The 23,701-nt window shown below is 37.2% G+C and overlaps 1 protein-coding gene across 3 annotated transcripts in view; it reads left to right on the forward strand.

Annotated features, from left to right (window-relative positions):
* Window positions 1–23,701, forward strand: part of dscamb (Down syndrome cell adhesion molecule b) — a 226,346-nt gene that overhangs the window by 197,772 nt on the left and 4,873 nt on the right. For all 3 annotated transcript variants that reach the window (XM_048160359.1, XM_048160358.1, XM_048160360.1), the window contains 15 exons: window positions 3,217–3,363; window positions 5,977–6,132; window positions 8,144–8,277; window positions 9,616–9,769; window positions 10,949–11,066; window positions 11,320–11,483; window positions 11,996–12,094; window positions 12,253–12,441; window positions 13,234–13,524; window positions 13,709–13,885; window positions 14,010–14,040; window positions 14,126–14,241; window positions 15,072–15,221; window positions 19,133–19,330; window positions 20,806–21,108. In XM_048160359.1, the coding sequence (XP_048016316.1) occupies window positions 3,217–3,363; window positions 5,977–6,132; window positions 8,144–8,277; window positions 9,616–9,769; window positions 10,949–11,066; window positions 11,320–11,483; window positions 11,996–12,094; window positions 12,253–12,441; window positions 13,234–13,524; window positions 13,709–13,885; window positions 14,010–14,040; window positions 14,126–14,241; window positions 15,072–15,221; window positions 19,133–19,330; window positions 20,806–21,108 (2,427 nt within the window). The remainder of the gene's footprint in view (window positions 1–3,216; window positions 3,364–5,976; window positions 6,133–8,143; window positions 8,278–9,615; window positions 9,770–10,948; window positions 11,067–11,319; window positions 11,484–11,995; window positions 12,095–12,252; window positions 12,442–13,233; window positions 13,525–13,708; window positions 13,886–14,009; window positions 14,041–14,125; window positions 14,242–15,071; window positions 15,222–19,132; window positions 19,331–20,805; window positions 21,109–23,701) is intronic.

Below are 23,701 nucleotides of genomic sequence, written 5' to 3' on the forward strand. Positions count from 1 at the left end.
TCTTGTAATTTAATTACTTTTTTATTGTAATTTAGCGAGTTTTTTCTTGTAATTTAACGAGTTTATTCTTGTAATTTAATTACTTTTTTCTTGTAATTTAATGTCTTTTTTCTCGTAATTTAATGACTTTTTTCTTGTAATTTAATGACTTTTTTTCTCGTAATTTAACAAATTTTTTCTCGTAATTTAATGACTTTTTTCTTGTAATTTAATGAGTTTATTCTCAACATTTTATCTCGACTTTTTTCTTGAAATTTAACGAGTTTATTCTTGTAATTTAATGACTTTTTTCTCATAATTTAATGACTTTTTTCTTGTAATTTAACGACTTTTCTCTCATAATTTAATGACTTTTTTCTCTTAATTTAACGACTTTTTTTCTCGTAATTTAATGATTTTTTTCTTGTAATTTAATGACTTTTTTCTCGTAATTTAATGACTTTTTTCTTGTAATTTAATGACTTTATTCTCAACATTTTATCTCGACTTTTTTCTTGAAATTTAACGAGTTTTTTCTTGTAATTTAACGAGTTTATTCTTGTAATTTAATGACTTTTTTCTTGTAATTTAATGTCTTTTTTCTCGTAATTTAATGACTTTTTTCTTGTAATTTAATGACTTTTTTTTCTCGTAATTTAACGAATTTTTTTCTCGTAATTTAATGACTTTTTTCTTGTAATTTAACGACTTTTTTCTCATAATTTAATGACTTTTTTCTCGTAATTTAACGACTTTTTTTCTCGTAATTTAATGACTTTTTTCTTGTAATTTAATGACTTTATTCTCAACATTTTATCTCGACTTTTTTCTTGAAATTTAACGAGTTTTTCTTGTAATTTAACGAGTTTATTCTTGTAATTTAATTACTTTTTTCTTGTAATTTAATGTCTTTTTCTCGTAATTTAATGACTTTTTTCTTGTAATTTAATGACTTTTTTTCTCGTAATTTAACGAATTTTTTTCTCGTAATTTAATGACTTTTTTCTTGTAATTTAATGAGTTTATTCTCAACATTTTATCTCGACTTTTTTCTTGAAATTTAACGAGTTTTTTCTTGTAATTTAACCAGTTTATTCTTGTAATTTAATGACTTTTTTCTCGTAATTTAATGACTTTTTTCTTGTAATTTAATGACTTTTTTTCTCGTAATTTAACGAATTTTTTTCTCGTAATTTAATGACTTTTTTCTTGTAATTTAATGAGTTTATTCTCAACATTTTATCTCGACTTTTTTCTTGAAATTTAACGAGTTTTTTCTTGTAATTTAACCAGTTTATTCTTGTAATTTAATGACTTTTTTCTCGTAATTTAATGACTTTTTTCTTGTAATTTAACGACTTTTCTCTCATAATTTAATGACTTTTTTCTCTTAATTTAACGACTTTTTTTCTTGTAATTTAATGACTTTTTTCTTGTAATTTAATGACTTTTTTTCTCGTAATTTAACGAATTTTTTTCTCGTAATTTAATGACTTTTTTCTTGTAATTTAATGAGTTTATTCTCAACATTTTATCTCGACTTTTTTCTTGAAATTTAACGAGTTTTTCCTTGTAATTTAACGAGTTTATTCTTGTAATTTAATGACTTTTTTCTTGTAATTTAATGTCTTTTTTCTCGTAATTTAATGACTTTTTTCTCGTAATTTAATGATTTTTTTCTTGTAATTTAATGACTTTTTTCTCGTAATTTAATTCCTTTTTTCTTGTAATTTAATGACTTTTTTCTCGTAATTTAACGAATTTTTTTCTCGTAATTTAACGAGTTTTTTCTCGTAATTTAACGTGTTTATTCTCAACATTTTATCTCGACTTTTTTCTTGAAATTTTAACGAGTTTTTTCTCGTAATTTAATGACTTTTTCTTGTAATTTAATGACTTTTTTCTCGTAATTTTATGACTTTTTTCTCGTAATTTAACGACTTTTTTCTTGTAATTTAAAGATTTTTTTCTCGTAATTTAATGACTTTTTTCTTGTAATTTAATGACTTTTTTTCTCATAATTTAATGACTTTTTTCTTGTCATTTAATGACTTTTTTCTTGTAATTTAATGACTTTTTTCTTGTAACTTAATGACTTTTTTTCTCGTAATTTAACGACTTTTTTCTCGTAATTTAATGACTTTTTTCTTGTAATTTAATGACTTTTTTTCTCGTAATTTAATTACTTTTTTCTCGTAATTTAATTACTTTTTTCTCGTAATTTAATGACTTTTTTCTCGTAATTTAACGACTTTTTTCTCGTAATTTAACAAGTTTATTGTCAACATTTTCTCGACTTTTTTCTCGAAATTTAACGAGTTTTTTCTTGTAATTTATCGAGTTTATTCTCAACATTTTATCTCGACTTTTTTCTTGAAATTTAACGAGTTTTTTCTCGTAATTTAACAACTTTAATCTCGAGATGGTTTTATTTTTTTATTATTGCTTGGCCCTAATCCTCTTCCATAATAAAGTCCTATTTTGAGGGGGAAAAAGAATTTCTGAGAATTGCGAGTTTATATCTCACAATTCTGACTTTATAACTCATGCAATTCTGAGAAAAAAAAAGTCAGAATTGCGAGATAAAAAGTCATAATTACCTTTTTTTATTTTTCATTCAGTGGTGGAAACAAGTTTCCATAGCATTTACATACTTTCTGTTTTCTGGTGAAAAAATCCTGTAGATTTACATTGAAGATTAATTCATTGTATCATTTATAAGTTATTAATTAATTATTCTCACTTACTATCTTTTTATCTGTAGGATACAGTAATGCACGAACATTGTTTGTGATTATGTGATAGCTTATATCACGTATATCAGCTAAAGGCCCCGATATACTCACAGCAAAGTTCTTGTTTGTTCTTCGCTTGATTTACTTGAATTGAAGAACTAACTGGTGTGACATCATTTCGAGCAAAATCAGACCAAAACAATGTTCATTTGGAATTTGTTTCTAGAGTTTAATAAGAATAAACCTGGTGTCCTCCATGATTCCTGTCCTTTCTGACAACAAAGCATCTGAATGTGACAAGCTCGTAGTTACGACTTCAGAAGTGGGAAGTTTCTGAAATTTCTGATAGCACATGAAATCAGCATATGGTGTTTACTTGCCAGAGCAAACTTTTCCAAAGCCTGCTTTTGTTGGAAATGACGTCACACCAGTTCATTCTTCGCACTTTTCGATTTAAGCATATCGGGGCTTTAACACTGTCTGTTCTGTTTACCCACCACAGTGCCCAGTCGCCCACCAGAGAACGTTGTGACCACAGCCACCACCCCTGAGACCATCTCCCTGTCCTGGTCTGCTCTGCCCAAAGAAGCCCTGAACGGCATGCTGCTTGGATATCGTGTCATCTACTGGGCCAATCTACCTGATGGAGGTCAGGCAGACGTTCATACACTTAAGCATAAATATGCAGCACACAGATGTCAACCCCCAGTTCTTCAGGTGTTTTCTTAGATGAAGGGAGATTTTAGTTTTTATTGTTTTAGATTTCAGAGGTTTCAGTTAGTTTCAGCCAACTGGAGGATGGTCCTTCAGTATCATTCAAATATGATGATTTAGTTCTCAAGAAACATTATTATCAACACTGAAATCAATTTTTGCTGCTGAAACTGTGATTCATTACTACCATTCAAAGGTTTGGGGTAAGATTTAAAAAAAAAAAAAAAAAAAAAAAAAGGCAAATAATTATTTTATTTCAGCAAGGATGAATTCAATTGATTAAAAGTGACAGTATAATTTTACAAAAGATTTCTATTTCTAATAACAGCTGCTTTAGACTTTCTATTCATCAAAGAATCCTGAAAAAAAATGTTTCCAAAAAAAATATCAAGCTGTTTCCAACATTGATAATAAAAACAACCGTTATTAATTTAGCACCTATAATAATTGAGCAGCAAATCATCATATCAGAATGATTTCTGAAGGATCATGTGACACTGAAGACTGGAGTAATGATGCTGAAAATTCAGCTTTGATCACTGGAATAAATTAAATTTTAAAATATATTAAAATAGAAAACATTTCTTTCAAATTTAATGATATTTCACAGTATTACTGTTTTGTTTTGTTTTGTTTTGTTTTTTTCATAATATTACAAGTTATTACCATAATCATAAACACTGTTTTGGTAGTTTTACCTTTTGCTGCACTTCTTCTAGTTATTTAACTATAGCGGCTAATGAATCTGAAGTCTGAATTCACAGAAAACAGCTTACTTCTGCATTGCAACATAAGGTTGATTCTCTTTTTTTCAATGACTTAATGAAAATTATTATAGTGAAACATATGGGACACACAATTTCAGTTCAATTGCATTTATACCTCAGACCACCAGAGGGCATGGTGTCTCTGTTGTTTTGGGGACAGAAAGTGAAGGAACAGAGGGCAGTGGACACACAAACACAAGTGGGACATATACTTAATGGACAGATTAAATACATTTAGATTTACAATCTGCTTTTATCTGTGATTTACAAAGGCAGAAAGCCATTTACTGGATGAAGGTTTCGTACCGGTCCCAAGAATGTGGCTATTTGCATAAACCATACCACTCATATTGTTTATGGAGTATGTACTGCATACTGTGGACAGTACACAAATTCACTGTATACATGAAATACGTGGATGGCCGATGAGCTCAGCAAAATAAAATTAAACAAACATTAAAATGAGCTAAAACAACTAAAAATCAAGAGATTTCTTTTCTGAATTCATCCCCTCACCATTGTTTTCTTTGAGTATCCAGCTTTCCCACTGTCTTGTAAAACCTGTAAATATGAGTTAGCAAAGAGTAAAAAGTTTCTAGACCTGGAAAATTCATGTAAATTAATAAAATCTAACAGATAATCTAAATCAAACACAAGCCGTGATTTTATAGGGTAGAAATTTAGTAAAATATATCCTTATCCTTAATCCATATCCAGTAAATCAAGATCGACTGAAAAAGAACACATAAATTCATTGGTTAAAAAGAGTGGAAATCCTGAAATTTAATTTACAATCGAACCTAGGAGTATCAAGCCTTCCAGTATTGTTGTGGACAATGGGCCTCAGAGTCAAAAAGGTTGAGAACCACTTGCCAAAATGTCTAGTATACTACAAATCACACCACATGGGATACTGTACAGCATCATGCAACAGCAAGTGATCATAATGTGATTTGAAACATGTATTTTTGATTCATTATTTGATCAGACTCTAGCCTGATCACAACCGGTTCCTCAGACCGTTCCTTTGATGGGAGCTTTTTTTTTTTTAAAAAATTAGATAAAATCTAGATTAAATTTTAGGTTTTATTTTCAGAAAATGCCACCTTCTTCACACTTACACAATCTTTTGAAACCGTGATGAATGTCCGTATCAGAGCGCACACAGCAGAGAGAGCAGTGGTCGTTTTCCAGGCTGCACTGCAGAGCCATTAATAATTGAACTACAATAAGATATTGATGCACAGAATCAAGGGTAAAAATCAAAAGGGATGTTGGCACACGCAGCAGTCTGTAAATGTGTGGTATATTGTAGTATTATACAGGACACAGTGACCTATGCCTATGCAAAAATGCAATTAATAAATGTATAACATTTTCAGATAACCCTGACATGATATATGGCACATGCCAAAATATAGATTTTTTTAGGAAGTAGTGCATAAAATGGTTTTACTGAATGAATTTGGAAGGTCTTGGTAAGTCTGAGCACAGTTTGAGACACTGTTGAGGTCCTTGAAACTCTAAAAGAGACACAAGTGAGATTATGAGTGGTTCCTCAGGGGGGAAACATTCAGAAGCAGGTCATCTACTGTAAGCATATACCTGTAAGTCTCAATTTGCTCTCCATTTAATTGCATTTCAATTTAGGAAAAACAATTAAATGTCAATTGTGATCCCCTCCCCTCCAGATCAGTTAACAGTTTGTGTGTGTGTGTGTGTGTGTGTGTGTGTGTGTGTGTGTGTGTGTGTGTGTGTGTGTGTGTGTGTGTGTGTTGCAGAGCTGGGAGAGATCAGGAACATCACAACCACCAAGCCTTCACTAGAGCTGGAACGGCTGGAGAAATACACCAACTACAGTATCCAGGTCCTGGCCTTCACTCGAGCCGGAGACGGAGTCCGTAGCGAGCAGATCTACACGCGCACCAAAGAGGACGGTGAGACTCCCTCCAGTTGCACACGCTTGCATTCTTTTACATAGGTGTGCCATTTTTATTAAAGGTGCCATAGAAAGCTTCTTCACAAGACGTAATATAAGTGTTTAAAAATGAAAATAGCGACGGCTCTTGTCTCCGTGAATACAGTAAGAAACGATGGTAACTTTAACCACATTTAACAGTACATTAGCAACATGCTAACGAAACATTTAGAAAGACAGTTTACAAATATCACTAAAAATATCATGTTATCATGGATCATGTCAGTTATTATTGCTCCATCTGCCATTTTTCGCTGTTGTTCTTGCTTGCTTACCTAGTCTGATGATTCAGCTGTGCAGATCCAGACGTTAATACTGGCTGCCCTTGTCTAATGCCTTGAACATGAGCTGGCATATGCAAATATTGGGGGCGTACATATTAATGATCCTGACAGTTACGTAACAGTTGGTGTTATGTTGAGATTCGCCTGTTCTTCTGAGGTCTTTTGCAAAAATCAAATTTACATAAGAAGGAGGAAGCAATGGTGTTTGAGACTCACTGTATGTCATTTCCATGTACTGAACTCTAATTATTTAACTATACCAAGGTAAATTCAATTTTCAATTCTAGGGCACCTTTAAGTTAAAAATACTTCCCTGTTTCAGTTTAATCTACAGAAACAATAGAAAAGGCAATGTCCCTCTAGCCAGTTTTCAGCCATAACAGCTTCAAGTCCCTGCCGACAACATTCGCCAGATTTGAGATGATTGTTCAGTCACTGATCTAAACGCAAAGCACATGTTGCAAACAGGAGTCATTATCCGTTGTGATTCTATACCCATCAAAGGGGTTTTCTGCAGTTTTAATACACTTAAACGTTTTTTTTTTTTCTCACTTAAGTTGCGAATGGACATGTGCTTTTTACGACATACCCTGGTAAAACAAATTCACATCCCACTTTAAATTCACTGCATAAAAATCACATGCTATTTCATTCTATTACAGTTATCTGCTTTGTGCTCTTGCTCTTATTTTGGCAATCAGTGACTGGGAAATGTCAAAGGCAGTAGTTTAGCTTGTCACCACTCTTCCGTTCTTGATTGAAAAGTGAAACAGAACTGAAATTTCTATGGAAGCTTGCTTCTGCCAATAATTAAAAAAATAAAAAAGGTAATTGTGACTTTTTATCTCACAATTCTGACTTTATATCTCAGAATTCTGACTTTCTCAGAATTGTGAGATTGCAAGTTGCACAGTTGCGAGTTATAAAGTCAGAATTGCATGATATAAACTCGCAATTGTGTCTTATAAAGTCAGAATTGTGAATTATAAAGTCAGAACTGCAAGATAAAAACTCAAAATTGTGAGTTATAAAGTCAGAATTGCATGATATAAACTCGCAATTACGTGTAATAAAGTCAGAATTGTGTGATATAAACTCACAATTGGGAGTTATAAAGTCAGAATTGTGAGTTATAAAGTCAGAATTGCATGATATAAACTTGCAATTATGTGTAATAAAGTCAGAATTGCGAGATATAAACACAATTGTGAGTTATAAAGCCAGAATTGCATGATATAAACTCGCAATTGCGTCTTATAAAGTCAGAATTGCGAGAGATTAATTGAGTTTATATTGCAATCCTGACTTTATACACGCAATTCTCACTTTATATCTCGCAATTCTGATAAAAAAGATAAAATGTCACAATTACCTTTTTTATTTTTTATTTCACGGTGGAAACAAGCTTCCATAGATTTCAGCACAAGCCTTCAGCAGGAGCGACAGTCCTGACCAAAATGAAGCTGTTTTGAGTTGACTAGTGGGATGACTCCTTAAGTAAGCCATTTTTAGGTTGACTTCTTTGCACAGACAACCCAGTGGCAAAACCAAACAGAAAGGGGTGATTGGGGAAACCATGTGACACACCTCACCTTTACATGCAGTTAGAAGCTATAGGTCACTTGCTTTGCAGCATTTCTAGAGCTTCTCCTCAATGAATGATGATATTTCTCTTGCTGAAACCAGTTCCTGGCCCTCCGGCTGGAGTTAAGGCAGCTGCTTCCACAAGCTCGGTGGTGTTTGTTTCCTGGCTGCCTCCATTCAAGCTCAACGGAATCATCCGGAAATACACCGTTTTCTGTTCCAACCCTTACCCCACGGTGAGCGTAAGCTGTGGCTCTGTGTGACTCTGCACAGCTCCACACAGCCACACAAAAATGCATGATTTACCAAACAATATTTTAATTCTCAGGAAGGCAGTGTTTCCCAATCCTGTTCCTGGTGGCACCCCCATAAGTTCACATTCTGGATGTTTCCCTTATCTGACCCATCTATTTCAGGTCTTGGAGACTCTACTAATGAGCTGATGAATTTATTTAGATGTGTTTGAAGAGTTTCGAAAATGTGTAGTGCTGAGGTGCCTCTAGAAACAGGGTTGGGAAACACCGAATTATACTATATCCCGGGGGGTCTCCAGGACTGGGGTGTGAACTGCAGTCCTGCAGAGTTTAGCTCCAACCCTAATGAAAATTCACCTGCCTGTAGCTTTCGAGCAACCCTTCAGACCTTGATAAGCTTGTTCGGGTGTGTTTGATTATTGTTGGAGCTGACCTCTGCAGGACTGTGGCTCTCCAGGAGCGATGTTAGCCACCCCTGCTATATCTGCTTGTTAAGTTGTGATGTAAGGAATACTGTTTCCGGGTCCAAGCCTCCACTCCACTCCAAGTGAGAATACTATCTCAGCAGCCGTTTATAAGCACTATTTAATCATATTGCACATTTAAGGTAAGCTTTTATAAACTCATGGTGTATCTCTGGGCTCACGGCATCCCGGATACCAATATTTTAACAATCCATAAAGATGAATCACTGTCATGTGAGATTTAGGTATGGAGATAAAGGTTAGGATTGTGATTTTTCGGTAATACAACTTGAGTGTGTATATTAGTTAAATTTGTTGTTTGACTTAACGAGTGGATAGCACCTACAAAAAGTCCATAGGTATAGGATACCTGAATGACCTACATTTAACAGTTCAGCTCTAATGTTTATTGCTTAATGCATACTGTTTCCTTTTTTTAAAAAAAATAGTAGGCAGTGTAAACAGTGTACATCATTGTATGCCAAGGCTTGGCAACTCTGGCCTCTCAGAGTTTAGCTCCAACCCAATCCATAGCTTTCTTGTAATCCTGAGACCTTGATTGGCCTGTTCAGGTGTGTTTGATTGTGGTTGAAGCTAATGTGGATCTCGTGGGCCAGAGTTGTCTACCTCTGTGGTCTGCAGTAAGCGGTACATTTGTATTCCATTCTAGAGAAGAACCAGGTAATCAAGGTCTTTAGCATCACTACAAACTTGCAGGCAGGTGTCTTGGAGAAGAACTCCACAGAAAGTGGCTCTCCAGGAGTAGGATTGGACACTCGTGCCCTAAATGTGAAAACAATGAAAGAGCGTTTTTGTTGATATTCTTATGAAACCTTTTCATCGGGTGCCATTACAGGTGATCAGTGAGTTTGAGGCCGCTCCTGATGTTTACTTCCGTCGTTTAACCAACCTGAACCAGAACTGGCAGTATAGCATCTGGGTGGTTGCGGTCACTGCGGCAGGTCGTGGGAATGCCAGTGAAATTATCACTGTAGAGCCCCAAGCTAAAGGTATGAAAGACTGGCACATGGCAATCAATCACACTCTCTGTAACTTTATACCAATGCAGCCATATAGAGTGCTACAGTGATGACGTTTTGTTGTAAGCCAACCCGAAAGTTCGCATCACCCTGGTTCCCTCGACTAAACACCCAAGAGGATTTTTTCCATTGGCTTTTGGATTATTGCAGAAAATAAGCTCTATGACCAACAGAAGCTTATGAATCTTACATATTTTGTTCATCATGATAGTCATCACAAACAACTTTTATGAATTTTGAAAACTAACTACAATTGCCAGAAGTAAAAAGCTAAACTTAGGCTATAAACGAACTTTACCACGGTCGCATGACTTCAACATCACTACCATTAAGCTTCTGATAGCTTTTTCAGTCTGTATTTAAAAACATTGTCCCTGAAATTTTGAGTTACAATAGCTTGCAAGAGTGTGATTGTAAACTCAATGAGGCTGTGAAAGTGGACAAGTGAGTAGATGAGTTTGCCTGTTCGGCGTCCCCAACAAGAAGTTTAATATCCCCAACAAACTCTGAAATCCCATTTAGCCTCTTGTTAGCCACCACCTTATTTAAGAAAGTAAAGAGGTCTTAAAACTTTCAGTCAGAGTTTACGCTTCCGCCATTTCAACTTGGGGACGGATGTTTGCCGGAAACTGGTTATTATAGTTTATAAAGATTTAAATTTGGATATTTGTCTTACAAAATCCCATTGCTTCACCTCAGAAGGCCTTAATTAACCCCCTGGAGACTTTTATGATGGATGGATGTGCTTTTTTGGGCTTCAAAATCGTAAGTGCCATTCACTCCCATTATAAAGCTTGGATGAGCCAAGATATAAGTCTTGAATGTGTTTGACTGAAAGAAGATAGTCATATACACCTAGGATGGCTTGAGGGTGAGTAAATCATGGGATAATTATCATTTTTGGGTGAACTATCCCTTTAACCACAGACATTATTTCAGGCATTTAACCAAAAACCCATTCAAACAACCCATTAACTTCCAGACGATGGCACTGGAGGTGATAAAATGCTAACTTGTTTCTGGGTTTTGGCCACTACAAAAATACATCATCCTTGCAGCACTCTATTGTAGCATTAACAGGAGCAAACTGACACAGAAGAGTGTGAGGGTTCGAGTCTGACATTGTAATGGCATTGTTTGTTTCTCAAGCCCCTGCTCGAATCCTGACGTTCAGTGGCACTGTGACTACCCCTTGGATGAGGGACATTGTCCTTCCATGCAAAGCAGTCGGAGACCCTCCTCCAACCATCAAGTGGTTGAAGGGGAAGTATGTTTGATTTTCCTATATTCTTTACATTTAAATAGGGAACATACTTCATCTCCAGTCTTTGTTTTAGCCAGACAAAACACTCTTGCACTTGCTTATGATGTAATTTATAATAATGAAGTCATTTTGTAAATCTTAATTTTTTTATATAGTTTTCTAAAGATTTTTTGGGAAAATATAACTTTTTTGTAAATTCATTTTTACAAATAATGCCTGAATGATTAGATCTTTATTATTTGCTGTTTTCCTACAGTAATGGTACACCTGCTCCAGTTTCAATCGATGGTCGTCGCAGCGCTCACAGCAATGGCAGCTTTGTTATTCGTACCGTCAAAGCAGAGGATTCTGGGTACTACAGATGTGTTGCCAGCAATAACTGGGGTTCAGATGAGATCATGCTAAATCTTCAGGTCCAAGGTGTGTTCGTGATCAAATAGTCATAATATTCTCTGCAGAAAGAGCTTTTTTGTGTATTGTGATTTTTTTTAGCAAGTAGCAAGTCAATGCAAAAAAAGTAAGAAATGCTACTAACAGACTTAACTAGGAACACCATACCACATTATTCACATTCAGTATTGTTGTACAATGTAAAAACAAATCTGTGAAAAGAAAGGGAAAAAATTGATGTAGCCAATAAACAGTGAAAGTCACAGCGAAATTTTGTGGGCAAAAAAGGTCCATTGTCAATAGTCTAGTGATGTATGAGCACAGCGCTCACAGAAGTTACTTTCAAACCAAGCATCTTTCTGTTGGCCAACGCTTTGAATTTGCATGAAATCTGCATTTGAAAATGTTTTGAAATTCCAGATTTCTATTGAAATGACTGGTTTCAACCGCAAACATTTGGCGAACAATGGTAAATGTGACCACAAGTTTAGCGGCTGACAAATTACACCAATTTTTGTGTGTTTACTCTCAAAATATTTCAGTACCTCCGGACCAACCACGCCTCACAGTGACCAAAACCACAACCACCTCCATCACGCTGTTCTGGATCCCTGGAGACAATGGAGGAAGCTCCATCAGAGGTTAGATTCCACTAATATGTGTATTTTGATGAACATTGCATAGTACAGTAGTTCAATTTACAGTGCAAGTAAAAGTAAATGAATAAAGTTCTGTGGTTTATTTGTCAAAATGAGCACAAGTACTGAGCATGAAGGTGGTGCGGTGTTTCTCTGTTCAGGCTACATTCTGCAGTACTCTGAGGATAACAGTGAAGAGTGGGGCAGTTTCTCCATCAGCCCCAGTGAGCGCTCTTACCGTCTGGAGAATCTGAAGTGCGGTACTTGGTACAAATTTACTCTGACTGCACAAAATGCAGTTGGTCCTGGACGCATCAGTGAAATCATTGAGGCTAAAACCCATGGGAAAGGTACAAATCTGTCTTTTATGTCGTGTTCATAGTTAATTATGGCAAACTCTAGTGACTAAAGTGCATGACTGATCACTGAACGGCAACTGAATGCTGATTCAAAGCAGGCCATGAGCAATTGTGCCCTTGAGAAAAGCACACAAACCACCCTTGAAATAAAGGCAACAGCTTAGAATAGTTTACATCACTGTGTTCACATACGTCCTATTGAAACAAGTTGGCAGGCCACGCTGAAGTAGGGTTGTCAAAAGTACAGACTTCAGGACCAAGTCGGTACTGAAATTTTAAAGATGTGATGATACCAGCATTTCCCCCTAGCATTTTGAGCACTATTGAGAGGATTCATAATCACCTCTGATTGGCCATTGTGTTCATGTGCTCAACAGATGTGTCTGTGATGTTGTAAATAGACATCAGTGACGTTCTTCAGCGAGCGCTTTGAAAGCAGGCATCTCTCAGCGGATTCGTTGTATATCCGCTGAGAGATGCCTGCTTTCAAACGCTCCTGTGTGTATCTGTGTAAGTGCTGAAGAACTTCAAAGATGTCTATTTACAGCATGTTTTTGAATTGTTGATCATTGTAGCCAATCACAGACATATCTGTTGAGGGCATGAACACAATGGCCAATCAGAGGTGTTTAAGAATCGGCTCAGTGTTATTCACCTATAATTTCACTTTAGATTAAACTCCCTGCTAAGTGACTACTCAGGACAAAAATTTAATTCTATTTCAGTTCTTAAAAGTTTGACAGTTTTCTCTAACATCAGAATTAATCTTCTCCACATTATCAGAACCACAGTTCGCCAAAGACCATGAGCTTTTCTCAAGTATCAACTCTACCCGTGTGGAGCTCAACCTCATTGGCTGGAACAACGGCGGCTGTCCGATCGACTCCTTCACACTGGAATATCGGCCCGTGGACACTATGAAATGGACCATGGTAAAGCGAGATTCCCTCATCAAGAGTCAAGTTCTGTACGACCTACAGGAGGCCACCTGGTACGAGCTCCAAATGAGAGTGGGCAACAGTGCAGGAACAGCAGAGAAGAAGGTGCTGTTCGCTACTCTAAACGTGGATGGCAGTGAGTACTAGAGCTTATATTACCACACCGGGTCAAAATCAGTGATGTTTCAATTCAGTGTTTGGAAGTAGTTGCTTAAACCACTTAACCAGTTAGGTGTCCTCATTGTCTAGGCAGCATTTTTGTTGGCAATGCTTATTTACCAGTCAGACCAACTTTCATATACTCAATCTTCTTTCTCCAGGCACAATTGCTCCATTGCCAAAGACTGTGAACCCCAGCCAGGAGAACATACAGGGCAATGAAGGACTAAAGATGATGGTCACAATCATATGCATTCTGGTGGCAATCTCCATGGTCTTCATTGTTCTTCTGGTATTGAGGAGGAGGAGAAGAGAGCAGAGACTCAAGAGATTACGAGGTGTGTGGACTCGTACCATATCTTGCAAACAGAACATCATAGATCCTTGAGGATACTTCAAAAAGTTCTTCATATAATCAATGTTTTGCAATTCATATCTTCCTAATTTCTCTTAATTCAACAGATGCAAAGAGCCTAGCAGAGATGCTAATGAGGTAAATAACTATAATATAAGTCATTAAATTTTGTCATAAAGTAGTGCTTGTAATTGTTTTCTGTTGTTTTGACGTGTTTCTCCAGTAAAAATGCACGTACACCAGACACCGTGAACAAACAGCAGCAGACTCTGAGGATGCACATCGATATCCCACGTGCTCAGCTGCTCATTGAGGAGAGAGACACTATGGAGACAATCGGTAAGAGACCATTATGTTATGCTTTTCCTAACAAACACCTAACAACCCAAGTACTTAAACGTTCTCACATAACTCACCCTGTACGTTTGTGCTAACGTGTAAGAGAAACAGGTAAATTTAGCTCAAAAGGAATCAATAATTGTATCTATAGGGATTTTTGAGAGAATCACTGTTTTACAGCTGATTAAATTTGAATTTAAAGTGTTGGGGAACTTTTAAAAGTAATGCATTACAATATTGTCTTACTCCCTAAAAAAGTAACTTAGTGTTAATTAGTTACTTTTTATGAAAAGTAATGTGTTACATTACTTTTGCATTAATTTTTCTCACCTGGGCTGGGCTCGTCAGTGCAGCCAAATCAGTAATTTTGCTGTATATTAAGAAAGAAAGTGAGGAAAGAATGACCTTTTAGAGAGTGAAAGAATTAAATATCATGTTTCTGGCAGTTTCTGACCTGAAAGAACTATCAGTCAGTTTAACCCTCGCATTGAGTTTTCAATGAGACCGTGAAACTTCTTAATGCACCAGTTCAGCTAGAATTTAGAGGTATTGCTTTGTTTCTTGTGTTGTCAATGGACCCTTCTGTGGCATAGTTCACTGAAAAGGAAACTCTGATGGTTGACCCTAAAGGGGTTCTGACCACTTAGACATTGTCTTTAGTTCAGGGTGTAAATGTTTTTGAGAGCACAATGAGTGATTAATGGAGCCATGTGGCTTGTTGGAGAGATGAAAAAAGCCAATAACACCCACCACTCATGTTTTCATCAGAAAATGTATATTGCATGATGGTCTTCTCTGCTTTCATTTACCTGTTTTCCTCTGTTTTTCAGATGACCGCTCCACAGTTCTATTGACGGATAATGACTTTGGAGAAACGTCTAAACAGAAGTCCTCTACTGTTACCCATACAGTGCATTACCAGTCTCTATCTCAGGCCACTGGACCACTAGTAGACGTGTCTGATGCTAGACCTGGTACAAGTAAGAACTGAACTGGTCGGCTTGGTTCTGTTGATGACATAAACTCTCATAAAGCCACTCAATTTGTGTAGATGATTTCATAGTCACAGTCAGTTATAAGTAATGGCATAAACAAACTGTCCAAAAGTAATCTTTGGCAGATATAAATATGCAAGATCAGAATTTGTGAATCGCAAATCATAAAATATTATGCCAAAGATGCCTGGGTAGAATTCATAGATTCATTTTCAAAGGGTTCGTACATCAGTGATGGACAAAGTACACAAGTTATTTTAAGTAGCTATTACTGCAGTGAAACTATAGGTACTTCTTTTATTTTTGCTCTAGCAAAAGTTATAATGTACTTTTTTTAATGTTCTTAAGTCTTAAAGGCAAAAGTACTGATTGATTGTGTTTTCAACCCAAGGGCTGAGTAAATATAGGACAACACATGTTGGGTTAATTTAACCCAGCAAATTTGGTTGATTTTCCTAAAAATGAAGCATTTAGAAGTAATTCAAGTGTAATGGACCAGTCTCTGTTGTTCTGTTTCCACCGTGACGGCGCAGGATCTCATGCCGGAGATGACTCGCGTTCGGCGGGGGAGCTACTAACTTTAGACTGCCGCCTGCGTTTCACTCGTAGCCAAAAAATGCTGTAACTGACTCCATAACCTGTCCATATATAATCAGTGTACAGTTCTGAGAACATATTTTAACATCCTAAGTATTTATATTCTGATATACTGTATTTTGGAATAAAATCATAAAATTTTATGCAAGGCATTAGGCATTTCCATCACACAAAAAGACTGACGCGACACTCGTTTAGGTGAATCACATCACGCCCTGTATGTTGCTTTGCATAAAATGAAATGTATACAGAACAAAAACTTATTTTTACATAAAAATAAAACGTACACAAACCTGTATTTAACCGAAAGACATGCACCAATTTGACGGAGCTGCACTGCTATCCTGAAGAGGGTGCAAAATGCCCGCAATGAATAACTCAACCCCTGGGTTATGTCTGACCCAGGACCTGGATAACACAAAAACTACCCAAACACTGTGTTGTTACGTCTGACCCAGGAGCTGGGTAACACAAAAACTACCCAAACACTGGGTTGTTACGTCTGACCCAGGAGGTGGGTAACGCAAAAACTACCCAAACATTGGGTTGTTACGTCTGACCCAGGAGCTGGGTAACGCAAAAACTACCCAAACATTGGGTTGTTACGTCTGACCCAGGAGCTGGGTAATGCAAAAACTACCTAAACACTGGGTTGTTACGTCTGAACCAGGATCTGGGTAACACAAAAACTACCAAACACTGGGTTGTTACATCTGACCCAGGAGCTGGGTAACGCAAAAACTACCCAAACGCTGGTTTGTTACGTCTGAACCAGGATCTGGGTAACGCAAGAACTACCAAAACACTGGGTTGTTACATCTGACCCAGGAGCTGGGTAACGCAAAAACTACCCAAACATTGGGTTGTTACGTCTGACCCAGGAGCTGGGTAACGCAAAAACAACCCAAACACTGGATTGTTACATCTGACCCAGGATCTGGGTAACGCAAAAACTACCCAAACACTGGGTTGTTACATCTGAACCAGGTCTGACCCAGGAGCTGGGTAACACAAAAACTACCCAAACACTGGTTTGTTACGTCTGAACCAGGATCTGGGTAACGTAAGAACTACCCAAACACTGGGTTGTTACGTCTGACCCAGGAGCTGGGTAACGCAAAAACTACCCAAACACTGGGTTGTTACGTCTGACCCAGGAGCTGGGTAACGCAAAAACTACCGAAACACTGGGTTGTTACATCTGACCCAGGATCTGGGTAATGCAAAAACTACCCAACACTGGGTTGTTACGTCTGACCCAGGAGCTGGGTAACACAAAAACTACCCAAACACTGGTTTGTTACGTCTGAACCAGGATCTGGGTAACGCAAGAACTACCCGAACACTGGGTTGTTACGTCTGACCCAGGAGCTGGGTAACGCAAAAACTACCCAAACACTGGGTTGTTACGGCTGACCCAGGAGCTGGGTAACGCAAAAACTACCGAAACACTGGGTTGTTACATCTGACCCAGGATCTGGGTAATGCAAAAACTACCCAAACACTGGGTTGTTACGTCTGAACAAGGTCTGACCCAGGAGCTGGGTAATGCAAAAACTACCCAAACACTGGGTTGTTACGTCTGAACCAGGATCTGGGTAACGCAAAAACTACCCAAACACTGGGTTGTTACGTCTGAACCAGGATCTGGGTAACGTAAAAACTACCCAAACACTGGGTTGTTACGTCTGAACCAGGATCTGGGTAATGCAAAAAATACCCAACACTGGGTTGTTACATCTGACCCAGGATCTGGGTAATGCAAAAACTACCCAAACACTTGGTTGTTACATCTGAACCAGAATCTGGGTAACGTAAAAACTACCCAAACACTGGGTTGTTACATCTGACCCAGGATCTGGGTAATGCAAAAACTACCCAAACACTGGGTTATTACATCTGAACCAGAATCTGGGTAACGTAAAAACTACCCAAACACTGGGTTGTTACGTCTGAACCAGGAGCTGGGTAATGCAAAAAATACCCAAACACTGAAAAAATAACCCAAAACTCAACCCAGGACTTGGGTAAAAAAAATAACTCAAGATTTTTTAGAGTGTGTATGTTTATTTACGTCTTACAAAATACTAATATTAATGTCAGACTGCACATTAATATTAGTACTTTGTAAGACGTAACTAAACATACACATGTTTGTAAGAGTGTATGTAATGTTTGTAATGTGTGTATGGGTACCACTTTTTTTCACTCCTGTTCCCTATGTGCATACTATGTACAAAATACTACAAAATACTAATATTAATGTCAGACTGCACATTAATATTAGTACTTTGTAAGACGTAACTAAACATACACATGTTTGTAAGAGTGTATGTAATGTTTGTAATGTGTAATGTACCACTTTTTTTTCACTCCTGTTTCCCATGTGCATACTATGTACTTATTATAGAAATTGCAATAACTGGGTAATAACTAGGTAATAACTGTGCATATGTGCACAAGGTATTTTTAAATCTGATTGAGAAAGTATTTGGATTCAATAGTTTATATTGCTAAAGTTTCATAATCAAACATTCAGGAGTGCCATATGGTATAGTCTTGAATTTGAAGTGACGCAGTTTCACACCTCAAACTAATATTAGATTAATGCTTTGTCCTTCTTACCTCTTGCCTGTCAGATATCCTGAATAATCATCCTGAACATGGTTTAATTTCACGTCAACCCACTGAGTGTGACCTGAAAGAATATTGAGGTTCTCTATCTGGTCCTGTGATTTAAATAACATGTACAGCACATGAGCAGTTTAATGGAGTTCACAGGAATGTTAGTGTAGGTTCCTCTGCTCACTGACGGCTTCAGTGGAGCTGAACTGAAGAGAAGCATTTCTCTGACACTGGTCATGAATACAGTCATTGATGATTCAGGTGGATTCAAATGAGCTGAAAAATCATGATTCAAACCCATTTGACTTTTTCGTGGAATACAGAAGGGGGAAAGGAACAATCTTTACACAGTTGTTTTTTCTACTTTTGATAGAAAGTTTTGGTGTTTTGTCATTTCTAGAGCTTTAGAGCTTTCTTTATGGCTGACACACCAAGCCGATGGTTGGCCATCAGCCAGTGTTGGGCCATCATTGCATGTCCATCACCTCAACGAATGTCCAAGCTAAAATAACTAAAAATCAAGAGGGAGGGGATTTTGGTATGGCAAAGTACCAAAGTACCATGGTATTGCCATCTGAAACCAACACTGCACCATAGTACAACCAGAAGGGCAGAGATTTGGTTCACTTCACATCGGTCACGGTTTGAACAGGTGTATGTCTCTGTTCCCTCAGACCCCACTGCCCGCCGCACAGCTAAAGCAGGTCCTGCCACACGCAGTCGCTACGCCAGCCAGTGGACCCTGAACCGACCGCACCCTCCCGTCTCCTCACACACTCTGACTACTGACTGGAGGCTGCCCACACCGCGCGCCACAGGCTCAGTGGACAAAGAGAGCGACAGCTACAGTGTCAGTCCCTCTCAGGACACAGGTAACAGATATCCACTTCAGTTAACACACATAAATAACTGTCAGCAGAACCGTTGCAAGGGCTGAGCCAAGTGTGTGACCACACAGGGCCTCGGACAAAGTGACAGCTGACTTGATGATGTAAAGTCAATAGTTAGTTCATTATTTTTTTTCCTTTGAAATAATATAATACTATAATAGTTAAAATACATAGCTAAAAGAGTGACTGTATTATTCTGTTTGTTAAAAATGTATTAAACAGTAACTTACAATATCGCTCTGAGTGTGTGACCATGCATGTCAGTCAGCGCGGCATCATCGCACATCAAGTTTGTGGAGAGCTTTATTCAGTCCATTTTAAATTCTGATTTTGGCCGCCTCTGAAATAGGTCAAACCATAGATATTACCTGAGAAGTTCAAGTAAATACGTTAGAAATCCGCACTCATTCAAGGATGTGCATTTATTGCATTGGACGGAGAAAGCATGGACGCCTGCAGGATTTCATGTGATGGTACACCCGAAGGGATTTTTATTTAACACTATAAAATAAGCATATGGCTATATATATATATATATATATAACTATTATGCACCTTTCGGACCATCAGTGAGAGCAACAGTACCGCAGAACAAGTGTAGCCTACTCTATCTCTAGATGTTTTAAACCTTTTTAAATCTGAAAACTCCAAAAAGTAATGAAATTGTCAGACATCCATTTAGTTTACACATTTTCTTAAGACATAACTGACTGTGTTTACGTGAATCCTCTCCAAAACTGACATTTTGTTATATTTGTCCATTCAGATGTGAAAGAGAGCTCAATTCAGTACTCGTGCACTTTTAGCTTTCTGTGTATGCGGCTACACGCTTCGGGTGTGTACGCACAGAAAACCGTACCGAGTAGATCTCTTTTTTGTGTCGTCACGCTTTTTCAGATTTATAGCTCTTCTCTTTCTCCCAGATGTTTACATTTTTGAATGCTTTATGAGACATGCAGCAAGTGTATGCCAACTTGTCCCGCCGGGTAGATCAACACATTACAATTCAAATGTGTGCATCCCAAATCATCCCTCCCTAACATTTTCGTCGTTTTCATTTGTTGACGAAAATATCAGTAGATTTTCGTCATAGTTTTTGTAAAAAACTATTCAAAGCTGTTTTTTATTTAGTTAGTGTCTCGTTTCTGTCTGTCGTTGACGAAAATAATGACAAAAATTATTCCTCAACAAAAATAACACTGCAAAGTTGTTAGGCAATCGTCATTTCCATAGAATTGCAGAAAAAAAAAAATAGCAAAAAACTGCCAGCAAAGAGGGTGGTCATGAAAAAACCTTGACTGACATTATCAGTGGAATATATTACCATACCTCAAGGTAAAAAATAAATAAAAATAAGATATGACCCGTTTAATTACTGTGTTTCGAGAGACACTGCATCAACCACATGGGATAAAAAGCTTTATGATCTATAATGATGTGTGCATTCTCTATCACAGACCGAGCTCGCAGCAGTATGGTGTCTACAGAAAGCGCCTCCTCCACGTACGAGGAGTTAGCCCGTGCCTACGAACACGCCAAGATGGAGGAACAGCTTCGACATGCTAAGTTCACGATCACAGAGTGCTTCATCTCAGACACATCCTCTGAACAGATGACAGCTGGCACCAATGACTACACAGACAGCCTGACGTCCAGCACGCCGTCAGAGTCAGGCATCTGCAGATTCACCGCCTCCCCGCCCAAACCACAAGACGCCAGCCGGGTCATGAATATGGCCGTGCCCAAAGCACACAGACCCGGTAAGGCTACACACATGTTGAAGAGTCAGCTACACACGTTAAAGAGTCAGCTGCCTAAGCTGTAGTTGTGCTTTCAGAAAACCAATTTACTGTATTCTCGCTTGATTTTAAACTGACGCAGCTCTTTCCACACCATCAAAATGGAATTTGCACATTTGTATCTGTCAAATGCTCAGTAAGGGCTCTCTAGTGAATAGGCGTCTTCAACACTGGTGTCTGTATTTAATACACACATACAAAAATCCTGGTTATTAGTAAATCATGTGAAAAGACCTTTTTGACCACTAAATTATTTATAAATTATATTAATTCCGATGGGAACGCAAGTCATTTCCACTCTTTTTATGGCGGAGTTTAATTATCATTGAATTTCTACTTTTATTAAATATACCCTATGAGCAAAACCCTGCTGAAGTCTTTTTACTTTCATAATTGGACATATTTCTGAGTAAACCAGGATATTCAACATGAGAAAAAGTAGGGCAGAACTCAAATGTATCTATCAGGATTTGATTGGATTGTGAAAAGTGAGTGAGTGTTACATACCAGAATGAAGCCAGGTAGTTGAAGAAGAGGGGTTACTGTAATGTTAATGACACATTAAATTGATCAAAAGTAGCAATAAAGACATTTATAACGCTACAAAAGATTTCTATTTTCAATTAAGTGCTGTTCATTTGAACTTTCTATTCATCAAAGAGTCCTGAAAAAAATGTTGGCGGAGGCTATTTACACTAACTCTGCCCACCATCATTTTATTGAGCCAGATAATTATGAAAGAAATCCCATTGATAACAGGATCAGTGGTGTGGAGAGTAAAGGCCCGTTCACACAAAGAACGATAACTATAAAGATAACGATAAAGATAGAGTTCTAAAAATCGTTCTCTCTGTAAAACAATAGTACTGTCCACACCACAGATATAATGACGTAGAGAAACAATATCTTTGGGATCACTTTCACAACGACTTTTTTCCACCTGTTGAACGATAAAACACTGACAGCCAATCAGAATCCCTTCTAATTTAAGGGCTTAGATTAGATCGGTTACACTAGCTATTCACTCGAAACATTGCATGCTGAGGACAGAGAGGCATTTATTTTAAATAAAATTTAAGAAAATATTGGAAATAATAAAGAAAAGTGAAGGAAATACTGGAAAAAGAAAAGTGGAAATAAAGTGCCTTAACAGGTGTTTAACAGTAGGAATAAAGTTTTAATGGGTGGGGTTAGTGGTAGGGTTCATTTACACTGAATATATTATTATTGTATGCTATATTATAATATACTACAATACACTGAAGTGCAAATAGTATCTGCCACTATTTGCATATACAGCATCGAACAACTATTTACACTTACTGCAAAAGAAAATACAGTGATTTTCACTGTGTAAATACGATCTATCACTATTTACACTTACTGTACATACCATGCAACGCTATTTGCACTTAGTGCAAAGAAAATACTTTTTGCTAATAATAATTACTATCATAAATATTCCAAATCTATAACTATTTGCAAATAGCTGCTGTCTTAAAAAAAAAATCAGGTCCCACTTTATATTAGGTGTCTTTAACTACTATGTACTTACATTTAAATGAATCATTTGATACAATGCACTTATTGTGTACATACATGTTTTTACATAGTACTTATATTTAAAAAAATACCTGCATGTAATTACATCTGTAATCAAATTTTTGTAATTGCATTTATAATTACACTTTTGACACTTCCCTTAAACTTTAACCCAGTCTTAACTGTACCCATACCACCAAACCTGTCCCGAATCTTACCTGTGTCCAACCTCAGTAGCGGCAAAATTGTTTTGCAATACAATATGAACACAGTAAATACAGTGTACTTATGTTTTATGTAAGTACATAGTAGTTAAGGCCACCTAATATAAAGTGGGACCAAAAAAACTTTTGAGCAGTAGTATATGTGTGCGAGTCTGTTTTTCCACACGTTCCTCAGTTTACCTGTGCAGCAGTCAGCTGTCACTCTTGCGGTGTGCTATCAACTCCTGTGTTGATGGGTACAGGCTTGAAGGTTGTTGTCCAAACACTGCCATGTTCTTTTCGCATTAATGGGCTTAACGTGGCCTATGTCTAGGGCCACCCAGGGCTGATTTCAGGCCCCAGACAGTTCTTGGGTTACTGGTTAGAGTTTAGTGTTACTGTCCCATTGTGAATGTATCTGCACTATGCTCCAGACAGGAAACCTTTGTTTAGTGAAAGCACATGACACTGTTCCTTAAGGGCAAATAAGGGCGATCTGCATCCTGTGCTGTGGAGGTATTGTCTGTCTTTACAAAACAGCAGTTTACTATCACAATAGAGCCGCTGAATGTGATATAAACTTCAATCACTGGCTTTATTGGAACAAGTTTTATATAATACTGCACTCTGTTCAGGATTCACATTTGGATTTGAAATTCTACTAGCTCGGGAGAAGATCAATAAAGTCCTGTCCTGTCCTCTCCTCTCCTATCCTATCCTATCCTACCCTACCCTACCCTAAACCTAAACCTATTTTATCCAATCCAAAGACTACCTTCCTGTTGGATGGTGTCAACAAACCTTGAACC

The sequence above is a fragment of the Megalobrama amblycephala genome, linkage group LG16 (assembly GCF_018812025.1).
Source record: "Megalobrama amblycephala isolate DHTTF-2021 linkage group LG16, ASM1881202v1, whole genome shotgun sequence".
Taxonomy (NCBI): Eukaryota; Metazoa; Chordata; class Actinopteri; order Cypriniformes; family Xenocyprididae; genus Megalobrama; species Megalobrama amblycephala.